The sequence below is a fragment of the Alligator mississippiensis genome, chromosome 7 (assembly GCF_030867095.1).
Source record: "Alligator mississippiensis isolate rAllMis1 chromosome 7, rAllMis1, whole genome shotgun sequence".
Classification (NCBI taxonomy): domain Eukaryota; kingdom Metazoa; phylum Chordata; order Crocodylia; family Alligatoridae; genus Alligator; species Alligator mississippiensis.
In genome coordinates, this window is record NC_081830.1 from 25,756,266 (window position 1) to 25,777,224 (window position 20,959).

Genomic DNA, 20,959 nt, shown 5'->3' on the forward strand with positions numbered 1-20,959 from the left:
TTACTGAATCGCCCTTCTGAAAACATTGCACAGCTCTTGACAACCACGCTCTGTGGAAGCCAATTCTGCCGCACTGATTGCAGGAGAACCTGGCCTATTTTATCCGTCATACTGACAAATGCGCTGCATCTCATCCTTGGTTTACCACAGAGGCTGCTCCTGGCTAAAATCATCATGTCCCTTCCAGCCCCAAAAAAGGATACGAAACCATCATGTCCTAAAACAAGCGCTGATCCTGCAGCCAGCCCGGCCAACCTGAAGCTGCGCCAGGCCTGCAGGGCTGAGAAGGCACAGGCGCAGCGTGCCTGGGTGTGCGCCCTCTTGCAGAACTGAAAGCTCTCTCTGCTGGTATTGCCTGTTCCTCACGTTCCCACTAGCACTGCAGACGCTGTGTCTTCCCCACCCTGCTCTGGAGCCTCCTCCCCAGCCCTCGCGCCTGCTGGATGGGTGCCCTGCCCAATAGCAGCGCCTACTGCCAGTGCCTAGACTGCAGAAGCCAATACAGTCACTCGGCAGGAAAGGGCGAGGGCGAGGCAGAGGGATCTGCCCGCAGAGAGCTCGCACCGCGCAAGGGGCTGTGGATCCTGCCAGCTCCTGCGGCTCAGCTCGGCTCTTCTCTTCTCCGGGGCATCGGGCGCCGTTTGCCGACCCGGCTGCGTGCGGAGCTGCCAGGTGAGTGCCGCGTAGGAAGGGGGCTGGAGAAACAGCTGGCGCGGGGGAAAGGCTGCCCGGGGGCTCGGGCTCGCTCCGGGGAGGGGAGGGGAGGGGAGGAGAGCCGCTGCCCGCGCTGCGCACGGCGCCTGCCCGGGCAGCGCAGGCGGAGGCCCCGCGCTGCGGGCAGGATGCTGCGGGCCGGGGAGGGAGCGGGATGTTGTTGCCGCTGAGCAAGGGGGCAGGAGCAGCGGCTCCCCGGCGTCACGGGCACCGCCTGTCCTGCTCCTCTCCCTCCGCCCCTGCCTGCAGCCCAGCTCCCCCCACCTGTCCTGCTGCTTAGCTGGGATGAGATGGAGGACGGGAAGGAGACTGAATACAATACAGACCAGTTAAAACTAGGCTGTTGGGAGCGATGAAAATAAGAGACTGTTTAGTCGGCTTTTGCAAGCAGGCCTCTGAGGCCTAACAGCAGAGAGATGCCAGCTCGCCCCATCACTGGCGCCTACCCTCCTCCTCCATTTTCCTCCTCCTCCCACCTTCCCAGCCATCACCAGTCCCGGTTGTAATTTAAACACACGTCATTCCCGGCTGTATTGACCTGGTGAGGGTTTTGTGCCTTTTGGGATCTACCTAGTCTGCACACAGCACCTAACCAGGTCAATCCTTGTGACTCATTTCCCCTGACCCCATGTCAGGTGCTTTGTTACTCAGCAAGGACCCATCTATTCCTGCTGGCAAAGCACCCCAACCTCTTTGGAGAGCTTGGCCCTATGTATACTCCATACATCTATATTTTGTGAGCACCAGCAGCATTATAATGTAACTAAGAAGATGAATGTATTGAAGGGCAAAAATAATGTGCATCAAGTGAATGAGTGGAGCGGCATTGACTCTCACCTGGATTCCTCAGACAGTCTCGCCTTTTCTACCAGGCCACAACATTTGTTAGAGCTTGCTGGCCCATCTTTGATATCGGTGGGGAATGGGAAAGACAACAGGGTTGCTTGTTAATTTTTAATTTACGTGATCAAGAGGGGATACAGCTCTTTTTGTACAGCTAGTGATGTTGATGCTGTAGGGGGAAGGGGAAAGACAACAGAGGTGTGTGCTAATTTTTAATTCACTTGATTAAGAGGGGATATGGATCTTTTTGTATAGCTAATGAGGATGATAATTAAGGAAAGCGTTTCTTTCTCGATACTGGTAGTCTTATGTTTTGTTAGTACAGAAAAAAAGGCCCAGTTTATACAGCGATGTTGTACACCACCTTTCTTGAATGTAGGAAGAGCTGACTAGCACAGAATTTCAAGTATCGTGTCTGACTTTGAACTATTTTTAAACCCCATGCTCTCATGACCAGACTGTCCAAGACTGTCTCAGCTTGCTTGTCATGGGAGTAGGCAAACCAGAAAACAACTTGCATAATTGACGATGAAGGCCTGAATACTCTGATGAGCAATCCTAAAAACAAAAGGTTGGGTTTCTTGTGAACACAAGGCATGCATGCATTGTTTCATCTTCCTTCTGTCCTACTTTCATAGAGGATAGTTAAGTATGTAAGAAGTCTGCTGAATTATGCAACCATAAATAGTTGGCCATGCGGGGGCAGGGGGAATCTTACTTAAAAGCACTTTGCGATCCATTTGACCAGTTTACTTGCTACAATTGCTCCTATATAAAAGGAGTTGGGTAGGGTTGCTGCTCAATGAAAGCTCTTTTAAACTCTGGCTGTTTGCTTAGATTTTATGAGGCTGTTTAAAATGCTTTATTGAACAACATGATGTCAAATACTTGCCCCTGCCCTTGCTACTGCAGCACCAAAGGGTAGAGAAGCTTCTGTACATCAAAAACACAAGTCTTTATCTCATACAAATTATACTTGCCAACCTATCCTGCAATGCCAGTTCTATATTTAATATTACAAGTGAACCCTCTCCCAGTTCACCTCTTTGGCTGGTTGTACCATGGCTTGTCTCTTAGCACAGAGTGTTAAGCAAACCAAGTCTCTGGACAGGGAAGAAGAAATAAGGTGATGAAGGCAGTGCGTAGATAGGGAAGATACGTTCCTTGTGATGAGGTGAATGATTCCACTTCCCCGCACGCACCATAAGGAAAACAAATACTTCCCCGACCCTGAATAATACACGTTTCAGTTGTTGATGGGTAACATCCTGCTTAATTTGCACATCTAAAATACATTTTAATGCGTCTTATTTGCCTTCCTTAAAACAGCTACTCCATTTTTTTGGCACTTAGAGAAAGGTTTGTACAGGCTGATTTTTGGCCGTTGCTGTAATGGTAAAATATTTACACATATTCATGTCACAGTGAATGCAAACAGAAACTAGGAGTAAATAGCCAGCATGTAGAATGGAGCAAGATTAAAACCTTGGGGCATGCATCCTTCTCCCATTACCTTAACCTCTCCAGACTTCATGATATATTATCCATATGGTCCCTCTCGGGTCTTACATAGATACCAAAGTAAGCAGCCAGGACGGGATCCCACAAACATGCATCAGACACCAATGATGAATGTATTAGAGTCCAGCAAACCTATTCAGGATTGATTTCTGATGGACCACATACTGAGGTTTTAGCCACTTCTGCTCTCATTTTGCTGCAAAGTGATCTCCAGGGAATGTTTTTCACTGGCACAAGAATGGTCATGGAAGAAATGTATCTGCTGTAGGAAAGTAGGAAACTCACCACCTAGTTTTATACCAGTCACTGAACTTCTGCTAGGTGCTAGGGACCCAGACTTCAACTTCCTGTCACACATAAGCCAGAAAATGGAAGTGACCAAGATCAAAACCTGAAGCTATCTGGCCTTGCTTACACTGGAAATCAAGCCAATTAAGGTCAATTGGGTCATTCAAAAATATGAAAAGCCTAAGTTAAATACTGTACAGCAAAAAAATACTAAGACTGTGACTTCAATTCTTTGGCACTCTACTACGTTGTGATAGAGTTGTTGTGGAGGGAGTGCTTTTGTACAATTGGCTTGTATCTTTTTTTTATAGACTCATTGCACTGGAGCACCTTTCTGAATAATAGATAGCATCTAATAAATGCTAAAAGCATGACAGCCTTTTTAGTGAGAAGCATTTTAAACTGGACTTTCCCTGGCCATCATCCAATAGAGAAGCAATGCTGGGAAATGCACAATCCGATCCTTTTTGCCCCCACTCTTCCTCCCTCCGCAAAGTATTACTATCAAAATCTTACCATTCAGAAAGTTCCTAAAAAGGCATGCTTCACTCTGACATTGTGGGGTGGCCCTCTTGCCATTTGACACCTGAGCTAAGTTGTGAGTTGAATTTGTTCTAAGAGTTGCACCCACAAAAGAATGTTTCTCTCTCCCTCCTATTAGGAAACAAGGTCACAGCTCTAACCTCAGAGTGCCTCAGATTTTCACAAAAATACTTTATTCCCTTCTGCTTTTCCTTTCCTTGACTTCACGATACTTTTTAACCAAAAACACCTAGTTCTTACTTATGGTGATGGTCCTTTCCACAGCTCCAGTAATGGAAAAATTCTTAAAAACTGGCCATTCCAAATAGAAAATCATTTACATCCTATCTGAACACCCTTTTGCATTGCCAGACCAGTGTGAAGAAGCCCTAGTATGGATGAAAGTAAGTGCTGTGATCCTTTTTGCCTCTTGAAGTGCATTTTCAAGTGACATTTGACAGTTTTACATGCAGTAGTCTGTATCCACCCACAGGTAACTGACTCCTAGCTATACTAAGTTCAAGGGAATACTACAGTATTTCTGGTACCACTGTGAGAGAAAATTCTAGCTAATCATTTTTTCTTTGTAAAGGCAACAGGTATATGTTTTTAAGAATTGAGTATTTATAGGTAATGCAGAAGTCATGGTTTAACTGAGACCCATTACACAGCAACATTATGTTCACTTAAAATGCACATTAAGAAACAAATACTAAAAAACCTGTAATTCTTAAGAAAAACAAATCTTAATGTCTTCGGGTCAGTTCAGCCAGACTGCAAACTTCAGGTTTCAATTATGCTGATCTCCTGGCACTCAAAAACTTGTGGGGAGAAAGGTTCCTTATGTACACCAGGAACAACAGAAAGAAACTTTGAGACATTTATTTTGAAAATAAATCTCCAAATTTGAGTTTGTGGGTGTGTGGGGGCATGTTTGGTTTTGATACTGGTTTTGTGGGAGGGGAGTGTTACTGGACCTTCCATAACCACCACCCCTCCACCCCCACAAGCATGAGTAGCTAAACTTCTTGTGATTTGGTATGTTATAACTTATGTTGCAGGAGCAGATTAAAATGGAGCACGGTTAACTTCCACTGCAACGAATGCAGCAGGTCAGAAACAACAGGGTCTGTTTTCCCAGGCACCCTGCGTAGGGTATGTTCTTCCTTTGCCAAGTGTGGGCAGGAGTTCTAGCCATCTGTTAAAGGAAAGGGAGTTTTTGAAGGGGTTGTTTGCACATTTTGGGTGCAGTGATCCAAGCATGGGTTTTTTGGATTTTTCTTAATAGTCCTGTGCATTCAAAGCATCTGGTCTACAGTCAAATTGAAAGGAGCATCCTGTGCCTTTACACTAATGTCACAAGCCTAGTGAGATCAGATGAGCAGAAGCTTCTTGCCCTCAGATACATGCAGTAATGGCAGCACGGTACATATAAACAAGGCAAAAAATGTACCCTCAGTCTCATGCCTCACCTCCCTTAGTTCCCATATTTATAAATACAGTTGTTAGGACAGACTAGCATGGTTGGCTCTTGTTCTGCATCCTGCAGAAAGCAAAATCACCTCATTCTGTTGTGCAACTCTTGGTGGCTACTGTTCAACTGATCAGTGATGATCCCAAGTGGGCATCAGATGATGGTAGTTAAGAGCAAGTCGAAGATCATTTGGAGCTCTCTAGCAAGATTGAATGCCTCGAGCCTCTTCTGTATATCAGCTTGTTATTTAAATAAAAAAAGTCTTTCTGATCATTGTATTTTACAGACGCTCACCATGGGGCGATGCCTGGTAGTCTGCTGGATAGCAATTCTCCTTATTGTGGCATGGAGTGACGTTTCCCTTTGCAAAAAAGGGAAGGGCAGGCCCAGCGGAGGTGGATGGAACACAGGAAACCAGCGCAACCCGAGTTACCCACATAATCCCAGCCATCCCCAGAACCCTGGCTACCCTCACAACCCTGGCTACCCTCACAACCCTGGCTACCCTCACAACCCTGGCTATCCCCAAAACCCTGGCTACCCTCACAACCCTGGCTACCCTCACAACCCTGGCTACCCCCAAAACCCCGGCTGGGGACAACACTACAACCAGAAGCCGCATAAAAACAAGCCTGGTTTGGGAAGCGTGGCAGGAGCAGCAGCAGCTGGTGCCGTGGTTGGCGGTGTCGGAGGTTACATGTTAGGGAGTGCACTTTCAGGGATGCACTATCGTTTCAATAATCCTGATGAGAACCGGTGGTGGAATGAGAACAACAATCGCTATCCAAACAGCGTTTACTACAAGCAGTACCCAGAACCTGTCAACCAGGATAGATTTGTGTATGACTGCGTTAATATCACTGTGACCAATTACAAACTCGAGCCTAGTCAGAACCCAAATATGACAGAGATGGAAACCAAAGTCATGCATCAAGTGATCGAGCAGCGATGCACACAGCAGTATCGGGAATATCGGCTGGCATCAAGAGTGAAACAATTGTTCTCTGACCCCTCACTGATCCTGGGTACCATGCTTGTCATTTTCCTCGCAATGCATTAAGGAAATGGTCACAGTTTGTGTCACGCTACTGTCTCTGCAAATGTTTGGAGGGAGTAATCTACATCAACAGCCTTTGTGTGGAGGTCTCTCATTCTAGCTTGTGCTCTCTTAGGCAAAGTACCTTAAAATCTGTTACGGCAAATCATTATCAATAATGCACCATAGACCCAGGCTGCTAATGTATAGCTGTCTTGAAAACCATTATAATTGTGTACCTAGGGCCAGAATAAAGACCAGGGCCAATTTTCCAACATTAAGAAAATTTTCTGTTAGCTCCAAGGCCATACCAGCGCCTACACCTTGTACATCAACACAATGCTTACATAAGTGATTTTTGTGAACACATTAAAAAGTGGCCTTCGCCAAAAGCCCCTCTTCTTAAAAGCTGTTTGTTGTGTTCTCATATATACAAAAGTCAGATGATTGTGTCCTCCTTTACTAGACAGATTTCAGTACACTGTTTTCCATTCTTCCCTCTAGATAGCACCATTCATAAGCTTTGGATTTGCCTGGTTTCACAGGCCCTCCACATTTATCCAGGCTAAGTATGTCGCAGAGGCAGAATACTTAAGGAAATCCGCTTTGCTAGGAAGTGGCATTTTTAGCCTAAGCTGCTTAATATTGTCAACACTGGAATGTCCCTGACTTGGGGACAAAACGTTGTTGGGACACTTATAGTTCAAATTCAGTTACTTAGCACATACTCTATGCCACATGACTATTTCTGATTATTTTTTGTGGATGCCCCCACCTGGTGAAGAGTAACTCTCACTAGTAGGTTGTATAGAGCATCTTCCTGTACTTGCAGTTTACTCTCAAGACTTGTGTACCTGTATATAACATCTATTTAACTCTTTGCATGCTGAAATCATTCCAGCAACAATGACAGAATAAGTTACCTTAGAAGGCGCAAGTGAGCCTGTGGCAGCAGTCCAAACGCCAAGGTTTCAGCAGTTTAAGTTAAGTTGGTTAAAGCTAAACAGAGCATCCTTTTAGTTGAACTGTAGTGGTCTGTGACTTACATGGTTTAGGGAGAGCTAGCTGATGAATGCAGCTACAACTAAAGCCATAGCACTTATTTTATACCCTACATCCAAATTCTGTTTATGCAGAGCGCCTAAATCAAACAGGCATGGTTTGGATCTGACCATAATCAAGTCTGCTGTCAGCAACCGTCAGGAAAGGTTCTACCCTCCTCTGCATGAGCACAGTTCCTGTTGACCATCACTCATGCTTAGTCAGCATTAGAAATCTTTTCCAGTCTCCTGTGGGCAGAGAATCAAGAATCAGAAAGAAACCTGCTTCAAATTTACTTTGGTGACCCAATCAACTTAGAGCAAGAAACACCCAGAAACCTGATCCAGAGAGCAACTGGCCAAGATGTTGGGAACCAGATTTTGGAAATGATTAGCCGAGACTCAACTATTGCTTAGTGCTCTAATTTGATTAATTGAATCCATTGGTAGGTAATTTATTGCTAATCTGCATTTTGATCAACTTGTTGATGCAAAGGTCTTGTATATAATATGTAGCATATGTAAAGTTAAGCTTGTTGAGATACTCGTTCCAAGTAATGTATTTTGTGTATATTTGCAGGGCACTTGAATGACTGATGTACAAAATATAGAGCCATTCTAATTCTTTCTGCTCTGTTTTCAGTTAAATGGGTATCTGTTTAAACTGCTCAAAATGCACACTATAAAATGGGACTTTGAGCTCACGTGTACTTCGTGATATGAGAACATTTTGTATATTTGTAATGGTGCATGCACTTAATTTTGATGTTCAAATCCTTTTATAAATGTTTGACATCTCAGTAAAAAAATAAACACACACACGGCAAAGGCTCAAGCATGTCTCTTTCATGCAAATACTTTTCCTCATTTTTAGGTCTATATCTACCCAAAAATCAAAAAACGACCCCCTTCTCTCAGACACATTTCCATAGGCCTGAGCCTTTCTTGCTTCTCTGGATCTAGGCCCTCACGTGGCCTCTTCTCCATACAAACTGAGCATTTCAGTCATTCTGACCTCACTTTCACCACTTAGAACATCTTGTAACACCACATTCAGTTATGGAATATTATTCCCCTTTTACAGCCACGTAGTCAATATGCAAAGCAGATTTGCCTAAGGTCACAAGTGATGTCTCTGATGGAGGCAGGAACTGTACTTGATGGTCCCAGGTTACTGTTGTATCTACTAGGTCAGTGGTTTTCAACCTTATTGGACTCAAGGCACCCTTCCATAGACTGGAGAAACCCCTCGGACAATGCCAGCTCTTAGTTCTCTCTCAGTTTTGGACTACGTAAGAAAAACAGAGCAACTGTTCTGCTGCAAAGAACTCAGAAAGACCACAATAGGTCAGAATGCTTTTAACACTACAAATTCCTATTGAAATCTCTGGGTTTAGCTTGTGAATCACATTTGCACACCTAACAGTGCTAATGTAGTCTAGCATGCCACAGCACTCTTGAAAAGATCTCAAGCACCCCAGGGTGCTGAGGTTGAGAATCACTGCACTAGACAATCCTTGCTAGCTTGATTTCACTTCACTTCCACCTACATCTTAACAAGAACCAAGGTAGCATTTTCTAAATGTTTAAATCCCATTTTCAAAAGCAAGTGAGGGACTCTTGAAAGCAGGGCTCACCTATGCAATTGAAAAAACTGGTTTTGAAAGGCTTGAAACTTTTTTAGTGTCATCAGGGAGTCAATGTGATTTCTTTTGTGTGAAATCAAGTGCTCAGGTTAGAAATTAGCTTCATGCCCTCCAATCACAAGCAATCTGAATGACTAACAAAAAATATTCAGGCACCAACACTAAATTCAATCTTTTACTGCATAAAAGCAATAAAAAAAAAAATACAACCTAGGGAATTGCTGAATCAATAAGGCCCAGTAACACCATCAGGTTTTCGCTGTCATGTTGTTATGCCTTGCGTCACAATGGCTATTATTTTTAACTTCTTGTCCTCCCAGATTTTACATTTAAAGACTGAAGCACACTGGCAGCTGCTAAAGTAGCCAGAACTTGGGTTCACTGAAGCTCAAGCATCTCCCAGAAACAATGGTAACGGCAAAAAAACAGCCTAGGGCTCCCACTATGTTCAGTTACTGCAACTCATCCCATGCGCTACTGGAAGGGGCCAGCCATACTGTAGAATATAGAATAAAAGGACCGGAAGAGACCTGTAAGATCATCAAGTCCAGTCCTCTGCCATGGGCAGGAGGTTTCTGGGCTCAAACGAGCTCAACGAGGTGCTTGTCCAGCAGCCTTCTCTTGAACACCTCCAGGGATGATGACTGCACGGTCTCTACTGGGAGCGTGTTCCAGATTCTAGATACCCTTACGGAAATGAAATTTTTCCTTATGTCTTGCCTAACTTTTTCCTCAACTAGCTTGTGAACATTGGTCCTCATCCTTCCAAGGGTTGCCTTTCTGAAGAGTTGCTCCCCTAGATCTTGGTGTTCACCCCTGACATACTTGTAGGCAGCTATCAAGTCACCTCTCAGTCTTCTCTTACTAAGGCTGAACAAACCCAGTTCCCAGGGTCTATCCTCATAGACCCTATTCTCCAGGCCCCTGATCATACAGGTGGCCCTTCTCTGTACCCTTTCGAGCTTATCCACATCTTTCTTGAAGTGCAGAGCCCAAAACTGGACACACTACTCCAGCTGGGGTCTCACCAACACTGAATAGAGGGGGAGGAGCACCTCTCTGGATCTGTTCACAACACATTGGCTGATACACGCCAGAGTCCTAGTTGCCCTGCTGGCGACTTCATCGCACTGACGGCTCATATTCATCCTCTGGTCGATTGTCACCCTCCAGGTCCCTTTCAGATGCAGCGTCAGCCAGTGGGCCACAACTCATCATATAGTTATGATGAATGTTCTTCCTATCCAGGCAAAGGACCCAGCAGGTGTCCCTATTGAACCTCATCTGATTACGTTCAGCCCATAGGACTAGCCTGTTGTTAAGGTCATTCTGGATCTTTAGCCTGTCCTCAGATGTGCCTGCATTTCCCCACAGCTTCGTGTTGTCTGCAAATGTAATCACTGTGCTTTCCACTCCCTCATCCAAGTCATTGATAAAGATGTTAAAGAGCGCAGGCCCAAGTGTGGCAGAGTGGGCTTCTCTCAGGCCAGCCGTCGCCAGCCTCCCACCTGCCTATGGGCACACCGCCCACCTGTCTCGCCCACCACAACTTGCTGGAAAATTAATAAGTAGGTGTTGATTAAGCGGGAAGCTGCCCATTTCTTGCCCCGATGCCAGCGGGCACTATCTGCGGCTCTGATCCTCCCCTACACCGCAGCCCAAGCCTCGCAGTTAGCATCCAGATGTTACAAGCACACCGGCCCCACACTGGGCTCCAGAATCCTCCTCATAGGACCCTCCTTTGGTCTCCCCCGCTCCAGTGGCCTACACCGCCTTCATCCAGGCTGCCGAGCTCCATGTAGCTGGCTCCCCTCTTGGGCGTGGTCCCTACTCAGGACCTTCGGCCATACACAGGCCCCGGCCTCATCTCAAAGGCCAGGTGGGATCTCAGGCCCACGACTCTGGGTAGTCCTCACTGTGAGCGCCTGGCCCTTTTAACCTTCTCGGTCCTGGCCCCAGCATAGGCCAGTTGAGGGGGCACTCCACCTCTGGTCTCACTAGCCCCACACTCTCTCTGGGTCCCCCTTCCTGGACGTGGGGAGCTGGGGTACCTCACACCACGACTGGTGCCCCAGGGTCTCACAGGAGACTCTCACTCCCCCACTGGGGCAGCAGGTCGTGGTGCTACTCTGGATGTTACTTTCGACCCACTCTCTGCCTCCCAGCAGTGGAGGACTTATCGGGGTCAGGACTCGCCTCTCTCACTCTGGGGCTGAGCCCCCCCGTTCACTCAGCCCCTGGCCCAAATCTCAGTCTCGGGTGTCCGGAGACTTACCTGGGCCTGCTCCCCTTGCTTGGGGATCCACATCACCACCCTCACTGGGGCTTCAGATCTCTGCCCCTTACTAGGGGCTACCGCCTCACGAAGGCTCTGTTACTCTGCCCTTCCCTTGGGGCTAGCGCACCGCCCTTCGCTGGGGCTACAGCTCTCAGCCCCCTTCACTAGGGCTACCCCCTCACTGGGGCTTCCCAACTCTGCCCCTCCCTTGGGGCTAGCACACCACCCCTCACTGGGGCTACAGATCTCAGCCCCCTTCACTGGGGCTCTGGGGGGGGGTTTGCTCCCTGGTGGGCTCAGGAGGCCTCAGCTGTACCTGGCCCCCAACTCTGCTTCTCAGGGTCTCGAACCCCCGCAGGGCTCAGGTGGCCTCGGCCGTACCTGGCCCCCCACTCTCCTCCTTGGGGCTTGCACCCCCACAACTACCTCCGATGGAACACAAACCTGCCCGGTCATGGGGGCTGGGGTTAAGGCGCCTGACCCGCCTTTCACCGGGGTGGTCACTGGCCTGGCATTTCCTGGGGGCTCCCGCGCCACTGAGAGCCCCACCAGGCCACCCACTCCCGGCAGGGTGCAGTTTTAGGTCATGCCCAGGAGCAGGAGCCTCCAAACCATCTCCTACAGCTCCTCCCTTACCTCCAGATGATACCAGCAGCCCTCCAGCCAGGCAATGTTGTTGCCTAGCCTCCAGCAGCAAGCTGCCCTGTTTATATGGGCAGCCCTAGGTCCAAAATGGCTGCCCTCATCAGGCCCCTGGTAGCCACCAGCGTCAGGCCCTTAAAGTGGGAGCACACACAGTGCCCTGCCTGCCACACCAGGCACCAATCCCTGAGGGACACCACTGGAGACAGCCCTCCAGGATGGGGCCATCCTATCGATTACAACTCGCTGGGATCGGTCTCTGAGCCAGTTGCCAACCCACCTCACCTCACTGTAGACTGGTCTAGGCCTGTACCCTCCAACTTAATTCAGAGGATCTCATGGGAAACAGTATCAAAGGCCTTGCTGAATTCTAGGAAGAGGATGTCAACTGCACGTCCCATATCCAGCTGGTTAGTTACCTGGTCATGGAAGGGCACCAGGTTTGTTAGGCATGACCTCCCCTTGACAAAGCCATGCTGGTTGTTTCTTAATACCCCGCCAGTTACGAGCTTGTGGTTGATGGCCTCCTTGACGATTTTTGTCAATATTTTTCCCAGAACCGAAGTCTATAGTTGGCAGGGTCATCCCTCTTCCCTTTCCTAAAGATGGGCACCATGTTAGCCCTCTTCCAATCGCTCACGACCATTCCCAAGTTCTATGTCTCTTCAGACAGCCTTGCCAGAGGCACTGCTATGAGGTCGGCCAGTTCCTTCAGGACTCTCGGATGCAGGTCGTCTGGCCCAGCAGACTTGAAAACATCCAGATGTTCTAAGAGCGTTCTGATGTAGCCCCAGCCAATGGCACCCGCCAGTCAAACGCCAGCTCTGCTCTTCATTGGAACCAAGCTTTGGACCAAACTGTTGAAAATTGTCCAAATAAAACAGAAATCCGCATGGGAAGAAACACACCTTCCTGACAGGAGCGCTGACCTTCCAACACTGCCTACTGCCACCCCAACTTCCTCCCTTCCCTTTCCAAGATTCCCTCAACTTCATTTTAATAGGACTTGAAAATGAACAAGAAGAATTTTCTCCCCTTCATTTTCTGAAGACAGTTGAGGAAAAAAAGAATTAAAGTGCCTGGAAAAAAACATGGAGCTTTCAATAAGTGTTGAAAAAAAATATACTTTCATTTATAAATTTTCTGGAAAAAAGTTTCAAAAAAATTTCAAAGAGATTTACTATTTTTGCTACTTTGCAACACAATCCAAGTGAGATGATAAAGAGTTAAAAGCAACACCACACAAACACATTACGAAATAAAAAACTAATGTTGTGATATCTTTTTGTTAAGCTGCTTTCTCTTCTCTTTTCCCACAGACCAAAAGGAATGGGGAAAGGTTGTATTTTGTCTCCCATTAATATTTATTTTGTATTAATATATTTATTTTGTATTACAGCGCACTGCCACGGTCACATTGAAAACATAGCCTGCAGCCCGTATTTCTACAGCTCCTTTCCTCTGGCTTCTATTTTGTCCAATGACTCCATCCATTTCTCTCTGACTTGGCATGTGACCAGGACTGCAACATCTAGAATTACAGAGCAAGCAGGCAGCTTACCACTCAAAAGTACAGATCTGTGTTAGTGAAAGTCATCAATGCACTTATTATTGCTGCTTTAGCTCCATCTGCTGGCTTGTTTGGGAAAGATCCAGTTCTACAAACTCCTCTTTCAGTTCTGTGCCTCTGGAGAAGAATTAATACAGAAGGAATAGGCCAGTAGAAAAATAAAGTGGCAGTTTATGGGTTGAACTCAGCCAATAGCAACTAAAAAATAAATAAGAAAAAAAATATTCCCCAACTGGGCTACCATAGAACAGAATAAGCAATCCGGGCTCATTAGACCAACATCCTATGGTCTAATAAAAGGTATCACTTCTACTATGAGACCCAATTGCTTTTTCCTCTAGACCAATATGGCTTCAGCCTGGATACCATAGAACAGAATAGACATCCCAGCCCCTGAAGCTGCAAGTGAAGAGCCAGTCCTATTTCTCAAAAAAATAAGGTAAATAAGAGACCCAGCAGTGGGCATTCTAAATCCCCAAGCAAACTCATCCACAAAGCTGGACCAATGCAGACTCCCCTAAGCTTCAACAGGGCTCCATGATGATGGAAAAGACAAAACCAATACCAGTGTAGCAGTGAATCAGGTAGCAAATTCATCTAGGAAGGATGACTACAGAATGACTGCCATCACCTGTCAGGTTCAGAAGGGATAGTAGCATCTTTCACGGTAAGTAACATGTGTGGTAAGTGCCTATCTGTAGGAAACTCTAGGTGCAAGTATAACCAGGGTCACCTCTTGTAGCGGGCAACATGGTAGTATATCTGAATAACTCTAAACAGCTCCACATTACTGAAGAAATAGGCAACCTTATTTAATAATCACTTTAAAATTACCCATGGATTTCTGTGACTAATAAACACAATGCTCAATATTTCCACAGGACAAATTGGTAATGTACCATGGGAGCCGTGTACCTATGGTGAAAGCTGCATGCTTTCGTTCTGTGAACCCAGTTGAAGGGTAAGCTGTTTGCTAGCTTCCGCTGGAAATGAAGCCCGGTGAAGAGCATCTTCTTATGATCAGAAAGATCCTTGCTGTAGTTAACAATAATGCAAGTTTTGATGTGATAAAGCTTTAACAATAACGCAACAAAGACAATAGAAAGATTCCCCGTGGAATCTTCTGTGTCCTAGAAGCTTAGAAAATTCTACTTCTACCACCTGAGTTTTACCAACCTCTGGCTTTGCCTTATTATGATGCTGTGTTGTTGCAATCAATTTTTAAGCAGGCTTTCTTCACTTGATGCCAGCAGGGCAGTTATGCCTAATTACCAACATTGTGGTATGCTCTGTGGCTGTTAATTATTTCTTACCTCACAGCAATTCCCAAACATTGCAAATGCGAAAGTAAAATGAATGTACTGGGGAATTTAGGAGATACTGGGGGAAAGGACTCAGAGGGAAAGGCGAGAAAAAAATTGGAATATGACCATGTACCTAGGATCTTTTTCAAAGCCTGTTGAAATCAATGCATGCATCTTCTCTCTGTATTATTCTTCTCAATATTCTAATCCCCATTTTGCAACATGCAAGACATTCTTGTGCTAGCCTGAAATACCTGGCAAGAGCAGAGAAGTCCTCATTGCCATCCTTGATCCTTCATGCAAGTTGTGCTTCGGTTCCTTAGGCAGGTTTGAAAATATTGACCCTAGGCTTCAGCTTCTGCCTCAGTTTCTCCATGTATAAAATAAAAAAGTAAGTCTGGCTATTTGCAGAGGAATCAGGGTGCTGCAGGCAGAACTCAGTCCACTACTGTGTGGTATCCTTTTTTACTCTTTTTTAAATCCTTTTTTACTCTATCTTTTTTTATTTATATGGCCCCCACTACAATTATGAAGGACCTGTCGCTCCTTAATGCCTTGGTCCTGCCAAAACCCTTCTGAGGATGGAAAGTGGTATCATCCCTTTACAGACTGAACAGAGGCAGGGTTGGAAGTTAAGAGATGTGGTCAAGGTTACACAGGAAGCCTGTAGCACAGCAAGGATTTGTATCTAGGTCTCTTAAATTCAGGCTAGCAACCAAACCCTGTGGCAGTACTTCTTCCACCCAGGAGGAAATAACAGGCTAGGTTTAAGAAACTGTTCCGGTAACAACACGGGAACAACCTCCATGGAGGGCTATGATTGTGATGCTTAACCAGTGTAAACACAGCCACAGGGCGTGAGCGCGGCACATGTCACCATAACCGGAGGGGGCTCTGCGACAGCTAAGACTGACGTGGATAAGAGGGAAGCTGGGGTAGCTGGAGCTTTGGCACTACCTGAGCATGAGGGGACCTGAACAGCCACAGTTATGCTGCTATTTGTATGCAGGCTAGCTTGGCATGCCTACACACACCGCCATCGCCCTTCCCAACACCAGCCTACATCTAGGCAGAGGCATGCAGGCATTTTGAGGGAGTATATTACAAAACCATACCACCTCCACACATGCGGTATTTCAGTACACCCACAGAAATGCTATCCATTCGCATGGGCTGCTGTGTAATCTCCCCCTGAGAAAGCCTTCTGATTCCCCACTCTGACTGACCAAGTTCATTGATGGGTTCCTTCAGCAGCAGACAGAAAAGCCTAAGCCACATCCTCCAGCAATAATTATTAAAAAAAATAAAATAAAAAAAATCAACAAAGAAAGGAGTTGAGAGCAAAATTATAAAGAATGCCATGTGCTTTCTGGCACGGTGTCCAAGATGTTTACAAGCATTAAAAAGAAAGTGTGCCTGCCCACCCCTTAGCTAAATAATGCGAACCTCAGAGCTAAAGTGACACTTTTCTCAGCTTACCTACTTTTTCACCACTCCCAAAACAACCCACAAGAGCCTAAAAGCAATTCCAGTCACACAGTCTGAGTTAATTGAGATGGGAACAGCACATACCCAGCTTTGCTGGTTGCCTGTGCACATGTGCATACAATTTACAGAAATCGCTTAAAAATATGAAGATACTAAAAGAAAAAAAAAAACCCAAAAAAGAGAGGCCTGTCCTTTGTCTCAGGCATCTAAATGAACAGATGACATTTCAAATGTGTACTGAAATGATGCAAAAAATATTGCTCCTCTCATCAGCATCAAATAACATGCTGATTTAGTCAAGTGATTCCTAAAAAAATACAGACGTAATGCAGGATTGTATAAGCTTGTACAAGTATGGCTGCACTGATAGTAATGGAGACTTTCTCTCTGAGTGTGAGGGCCTGGAGCCTGGGTCTTCTAAACTGAGAGAGAGGTTAGAAACTTAAACTCTTTCTTTGCAGGATAGTGACCTAGCTGTCACACCACCAGTGAGATGCTATCCAGAGCCTGCTACTCCCTTCCTGTTGAAGCTCTCCCCCCTGGGTATGCAAGAATGGGGGTCTTGAAAAAAGCAAGGCAGAGGGAGTGTGGCTCAGTGAGATGGGCACTGGCCTGGAAGGGAGGATGCCCTGGGCTCTGCTCCCGGCGGAGAACTACCAGTCCAGGGACTTGACCCAGTCAGCCTTGTGCTTGGATTCCCAGTTTGCTAAGGAAAGCTTCTTTTTCAGGGAACTCTGTAAGACTGGAGAGTTGTCTCCCATGGGAAGTGGGACACTTACTTAAATACCACTCTCATCAGAACTTCAGCATCCAAAACCCACAAAGCTGGCTGTGCACACAGAAGCCAGTGAAACAAGTCCAGAAGCATGGGCTTGAAAGAATCAGGAAAACTTTAGCCTGATTCAGCCTATACAGCCATTTAATCACTTTTAAGCTATAACTTGAGGGCTTAAATGGGGCACTGATGTTGTACTGGGCATTTGCACGGAGCTAAATTTCACCCTAGTGCAAAGAGCAACCAACTACTGAACTGCCACTACCTATCCAGAAAAAATGTGTCTCAGTCTACAGGGCTGCAGTGAGGAATGAAACACCCAGCACCATCTACTGGCCAAATTGATAGCCAACACAGAATCCTTCACTTCTGGTGGGCTGGAGTGGACATACACTTGTCTATAGTTTTTAAACTGGCTTCTGCAGTGACATCATTTCCAAATTATTTGTTTTCTTCAGTGTACCATTAAATGCCATTCACAGGGGTACATTACTGCTTGCTATGAAGAATTTTAATCACACGTCTCAGACAATTTCTGCCTTTGCAGAGAGCATCACACCATATACCAAAAACCCTGGCTTTAAATTGCGTGTGTGATGCAATGACTTTTCACAGGGACTCTGTGCCCCTATTGATCTTCTAAAGATGAGCAATCAATAAAAAAATAAAATGAAATAAACCACATCTCTGTGCTCTGTATTTAAGCAATCATTAGCTTATCCTCACCTGAAATAAGCTGCACATGCTTTCCTAGGACAACAGAAGGGAGAGACAGAATGCAGAGGGGTCCCAATTTTTCAGCCTTTATGAAGGCAGAAAAATACTGGGAAGAATAAGCTTTTCACTTGCTCACTGAGAGGCCTTATCAGGGATCATAACAAGAACAGAAGGCCCAAGTCCCATATTTTGCTATTTGCAAAACACCCCCCCCACACACACACTTTGTAGTGCTTTGCCCCTTCTAGCTGTGACCAAGCCGCAAGAAAGTATTGATAAGCTGGCTGCAGCCTTGGTTATCAGACCTTGTTTTTTCAGCTTAGGAGGTGCTAGGTTCAGTCCTTGCCACTGACAACCAGCTCATGTCTGTGATGTAGCAAAAGTATCTGCTTAATTATACTTATGATTGCTATGCAGAGGGCCAGGACAACATTTATATCCCCTCCTTCCTTCAAAATATAATTTGCACTAGTCCTCTTCCCTCAGCTGACTTTTACTTCATCTGCAATTATATGCACTGCTGAGTTTTGCACAGTTACAGTACAAGTTTGCCATCCTGTTTTCTGGACATAAAGTGTTCTGTACATTTAAGTGTTGTTCTTATAATCTATCTGCTAAATAGATGCACCAATACTTTAAAAAAAACCCCAACCCTTTAACTGGCTTACTCAGGTTGAAAGGCAGGGTACATACACAGCTTTATAGACTAATTAAATAAGATATGTATAAAAAGAGCACAAGCTTTTGTGACCCCAAGCTCACTTCATCACTCGGGTTAAAACCTAGCACAAGCAATGATGGAACTTGGTTTTTAAATTTCAGTCGGCAACATGTTTTTTATGTAGATTGTGACCTCTTCAAGGATTTTGCACGTGTACCGTGTCTAGCACAATATGGCCCCCAGGTGTTTCTATAATACCAACAACATGATTGTCATCAAGACCTGGAAGTGTACATCACAACATGCTGGGATTTAAAGGCGTAACTCTTTGGTGTAATAGAAGTGCCTGGGGCTGCATATAGGCATGTCTAACTTTACAGGGGTGAGAAAAAAACATTCTTGCAAGCAGGAGAACATTTCATCAAGGGTTTCTAAATTTATGACATAAAACAAACACGCAAAGGGAGCATTCCCATAAACCAATCCCCACACCTCGCCCAGATCTAGGCGTGTCTGAATGTATTGCCAGGAATCGGATGTCAAACTGTGCTGTTCCTTAAGGGCCTGACAGTGGTAGAGCATGCAGCTTCCCATCAAGCTCTGAGTCACCCTTTTCATATGTCCGTTCCACCGCACAAGAAGAACATTGCACAGACTTGCAGATATAGTCTCCAGCCTGTAAAAAATTAAATCTTAATAAGAATGAAACAGGGGAAAGAGAAAAGGGCTCCTATTACCAAATGCACATTAAAACCTAGGTTGTCAAGGATTCAGTGTAGTCTCAGGGATGTCAGTGGTCCTAAAGCCCCCAAAAGAATCTTTGCTCTTATTTCAGTTAAGGGCACAGTAGTGTAAAGGGCTGGGATGTGTCACCTCTCTCCCCAGTCAGCACTCAAAGTCAGTCACACTAGTGAAAAATCAATCCATTTTCAGCCCTGTAGGGACTTTTGGAGCATCTGGGCAGCCTGCCACGTTGCACAGGCTAGAGAAGAAACCCACCCGGTGTGGCATAACAACACAAGCAACAACCCCAAAATCCTGCCCATTAGCCGAGGGAAACACTACTAGCTGCGGTGTTCTTGTTTTCTGTGACGTATCTCCAGTTCTGAGCCCTACTTTTGAAACCTCAGAGGTGGCAGCCCTGCTATCATCTCGTGCCTTATGCACTGCACCCCGAAGTCCAGACTATGAACATTGTTGGCCTACAGGTGATTTCCAGAGCATCCTTCCAGTGTTCAGGAACTTGCTCACAAGGTGTTGGTTTCTTAATCCACTGAGCTGTCGTGCATTTGTTCCTTCTGCTACTTGGCTCAGCTCATCTTGAATAAAGAGATCTGATGTAGGCTTAAGTGTAAGCCAGTGGAAAAAGCACAGGACCCTGATCCCTCACTGTATTTGCTTACAGCAGAGTTGTCAGCCACTAACTGTCCATGGGCTGCTGCACAGAGCAGTCTTTGTACAAAGGGGGGACAAAGCTAGAATTCATGTCTTATGTCTGCAGTTGCAGCTGTTTCAGAAGCCTCCCTCTCTCAGAGCAGACCCCCATACTTTCCCCTGTTCTTTCTGCATTTCTAGTTTCTTCTTCACTGCTGCTTTGCTACCACAGGGCACATACTTGTAAAGCCCAGGGAAGGGGCCCCAGGCTTTGCCCAAGAGCAATATCACAATGCCAATTCAAGAAACAGGAAGCATAGCTAAGCCGCAACATAACAGTAGAACTGATGATGCAGAAAGTACTGCCGTTGGCACTATGACAGCTTTCCTTCCCCTTACACCTCTTTCTGTTCTATTCAAATTAGGGGTTGCTAGTAACAGAAGCAGGTCCATCAGTTTTAGCTGGCAACAGGCTCTCCATATTGACTGTACCCCATGACTCAGAAACATGTTAAGCACCTTTTATGGTATTGTGCAAAAATCGGGCATCTCTTGGCAGCCTCTATCAAGTGGAAATTTAGGGTCAGCAAGTGATAAAGCCTCCAGGGTCTCTCAGTTATTTTCCAAGAACTGTGTGTATCCAGTAATTTTCCATCTGAGTAATCCATTAGGTAATTAATTAATTAAAAGGTAATTAACCTATAAAGCCAAGAATGTCAATACTTGAGAAACTATACCCTCACTCCCCTTCCCGCTACTCTCCACGTGCCTTTTTGGGGGAGTATCTAAATGCCTTAGAGGCAACTGATTTTTTCCACAGTTAAGGAAAGATCACACTCATGCCATTACCAGACTTTTGGGCTTTGGTACATGAAAAGGCAGCCTGGGACCTAGAGGCAAAACCTGCATCTATGCATTTAGCATGATCTCATTTGGTACATTTTAGTGAGTGCTAGTCAGGTCAGTACCTAAAAGCTGCTTCAAAGACTTGAGAGGAGAGCAAAGGAAAATGAGTGTCTTGTGTGCAGTAAGCATAGAGGTGGAGGGCAGAAGATATTCTTTATTC

The 20,959-nt window shown here is 45.7% G+C and overlaps 1 protein-coding gene across 1 annotated transcript; it reads left to right on the top strand.

Moving 5' to 3' along the window:
* Positions 1–453: 453 nt before the first annotated feature.
* PRNP (prion protein) lies at positions 454–8,273 on the top strand. The gene is made up of 2 exons (XM_006270385.4): positions 454–672; positions 5,649–8,273. The coding sequence occupies exon 2, from the start codon at positions 5,658–5,660 to the stop codon at positions 6,420–6,422; it is 765 nt and encodes a 254-aa protein (XP_006270447.2). The 5' UTR covers positions 454–672; positions 5,649–5,657; the 3' UTR covers positions 6,423–8,273.
* Positions 8,274–20,959: the final 12,686 nt, after the last annotated feature.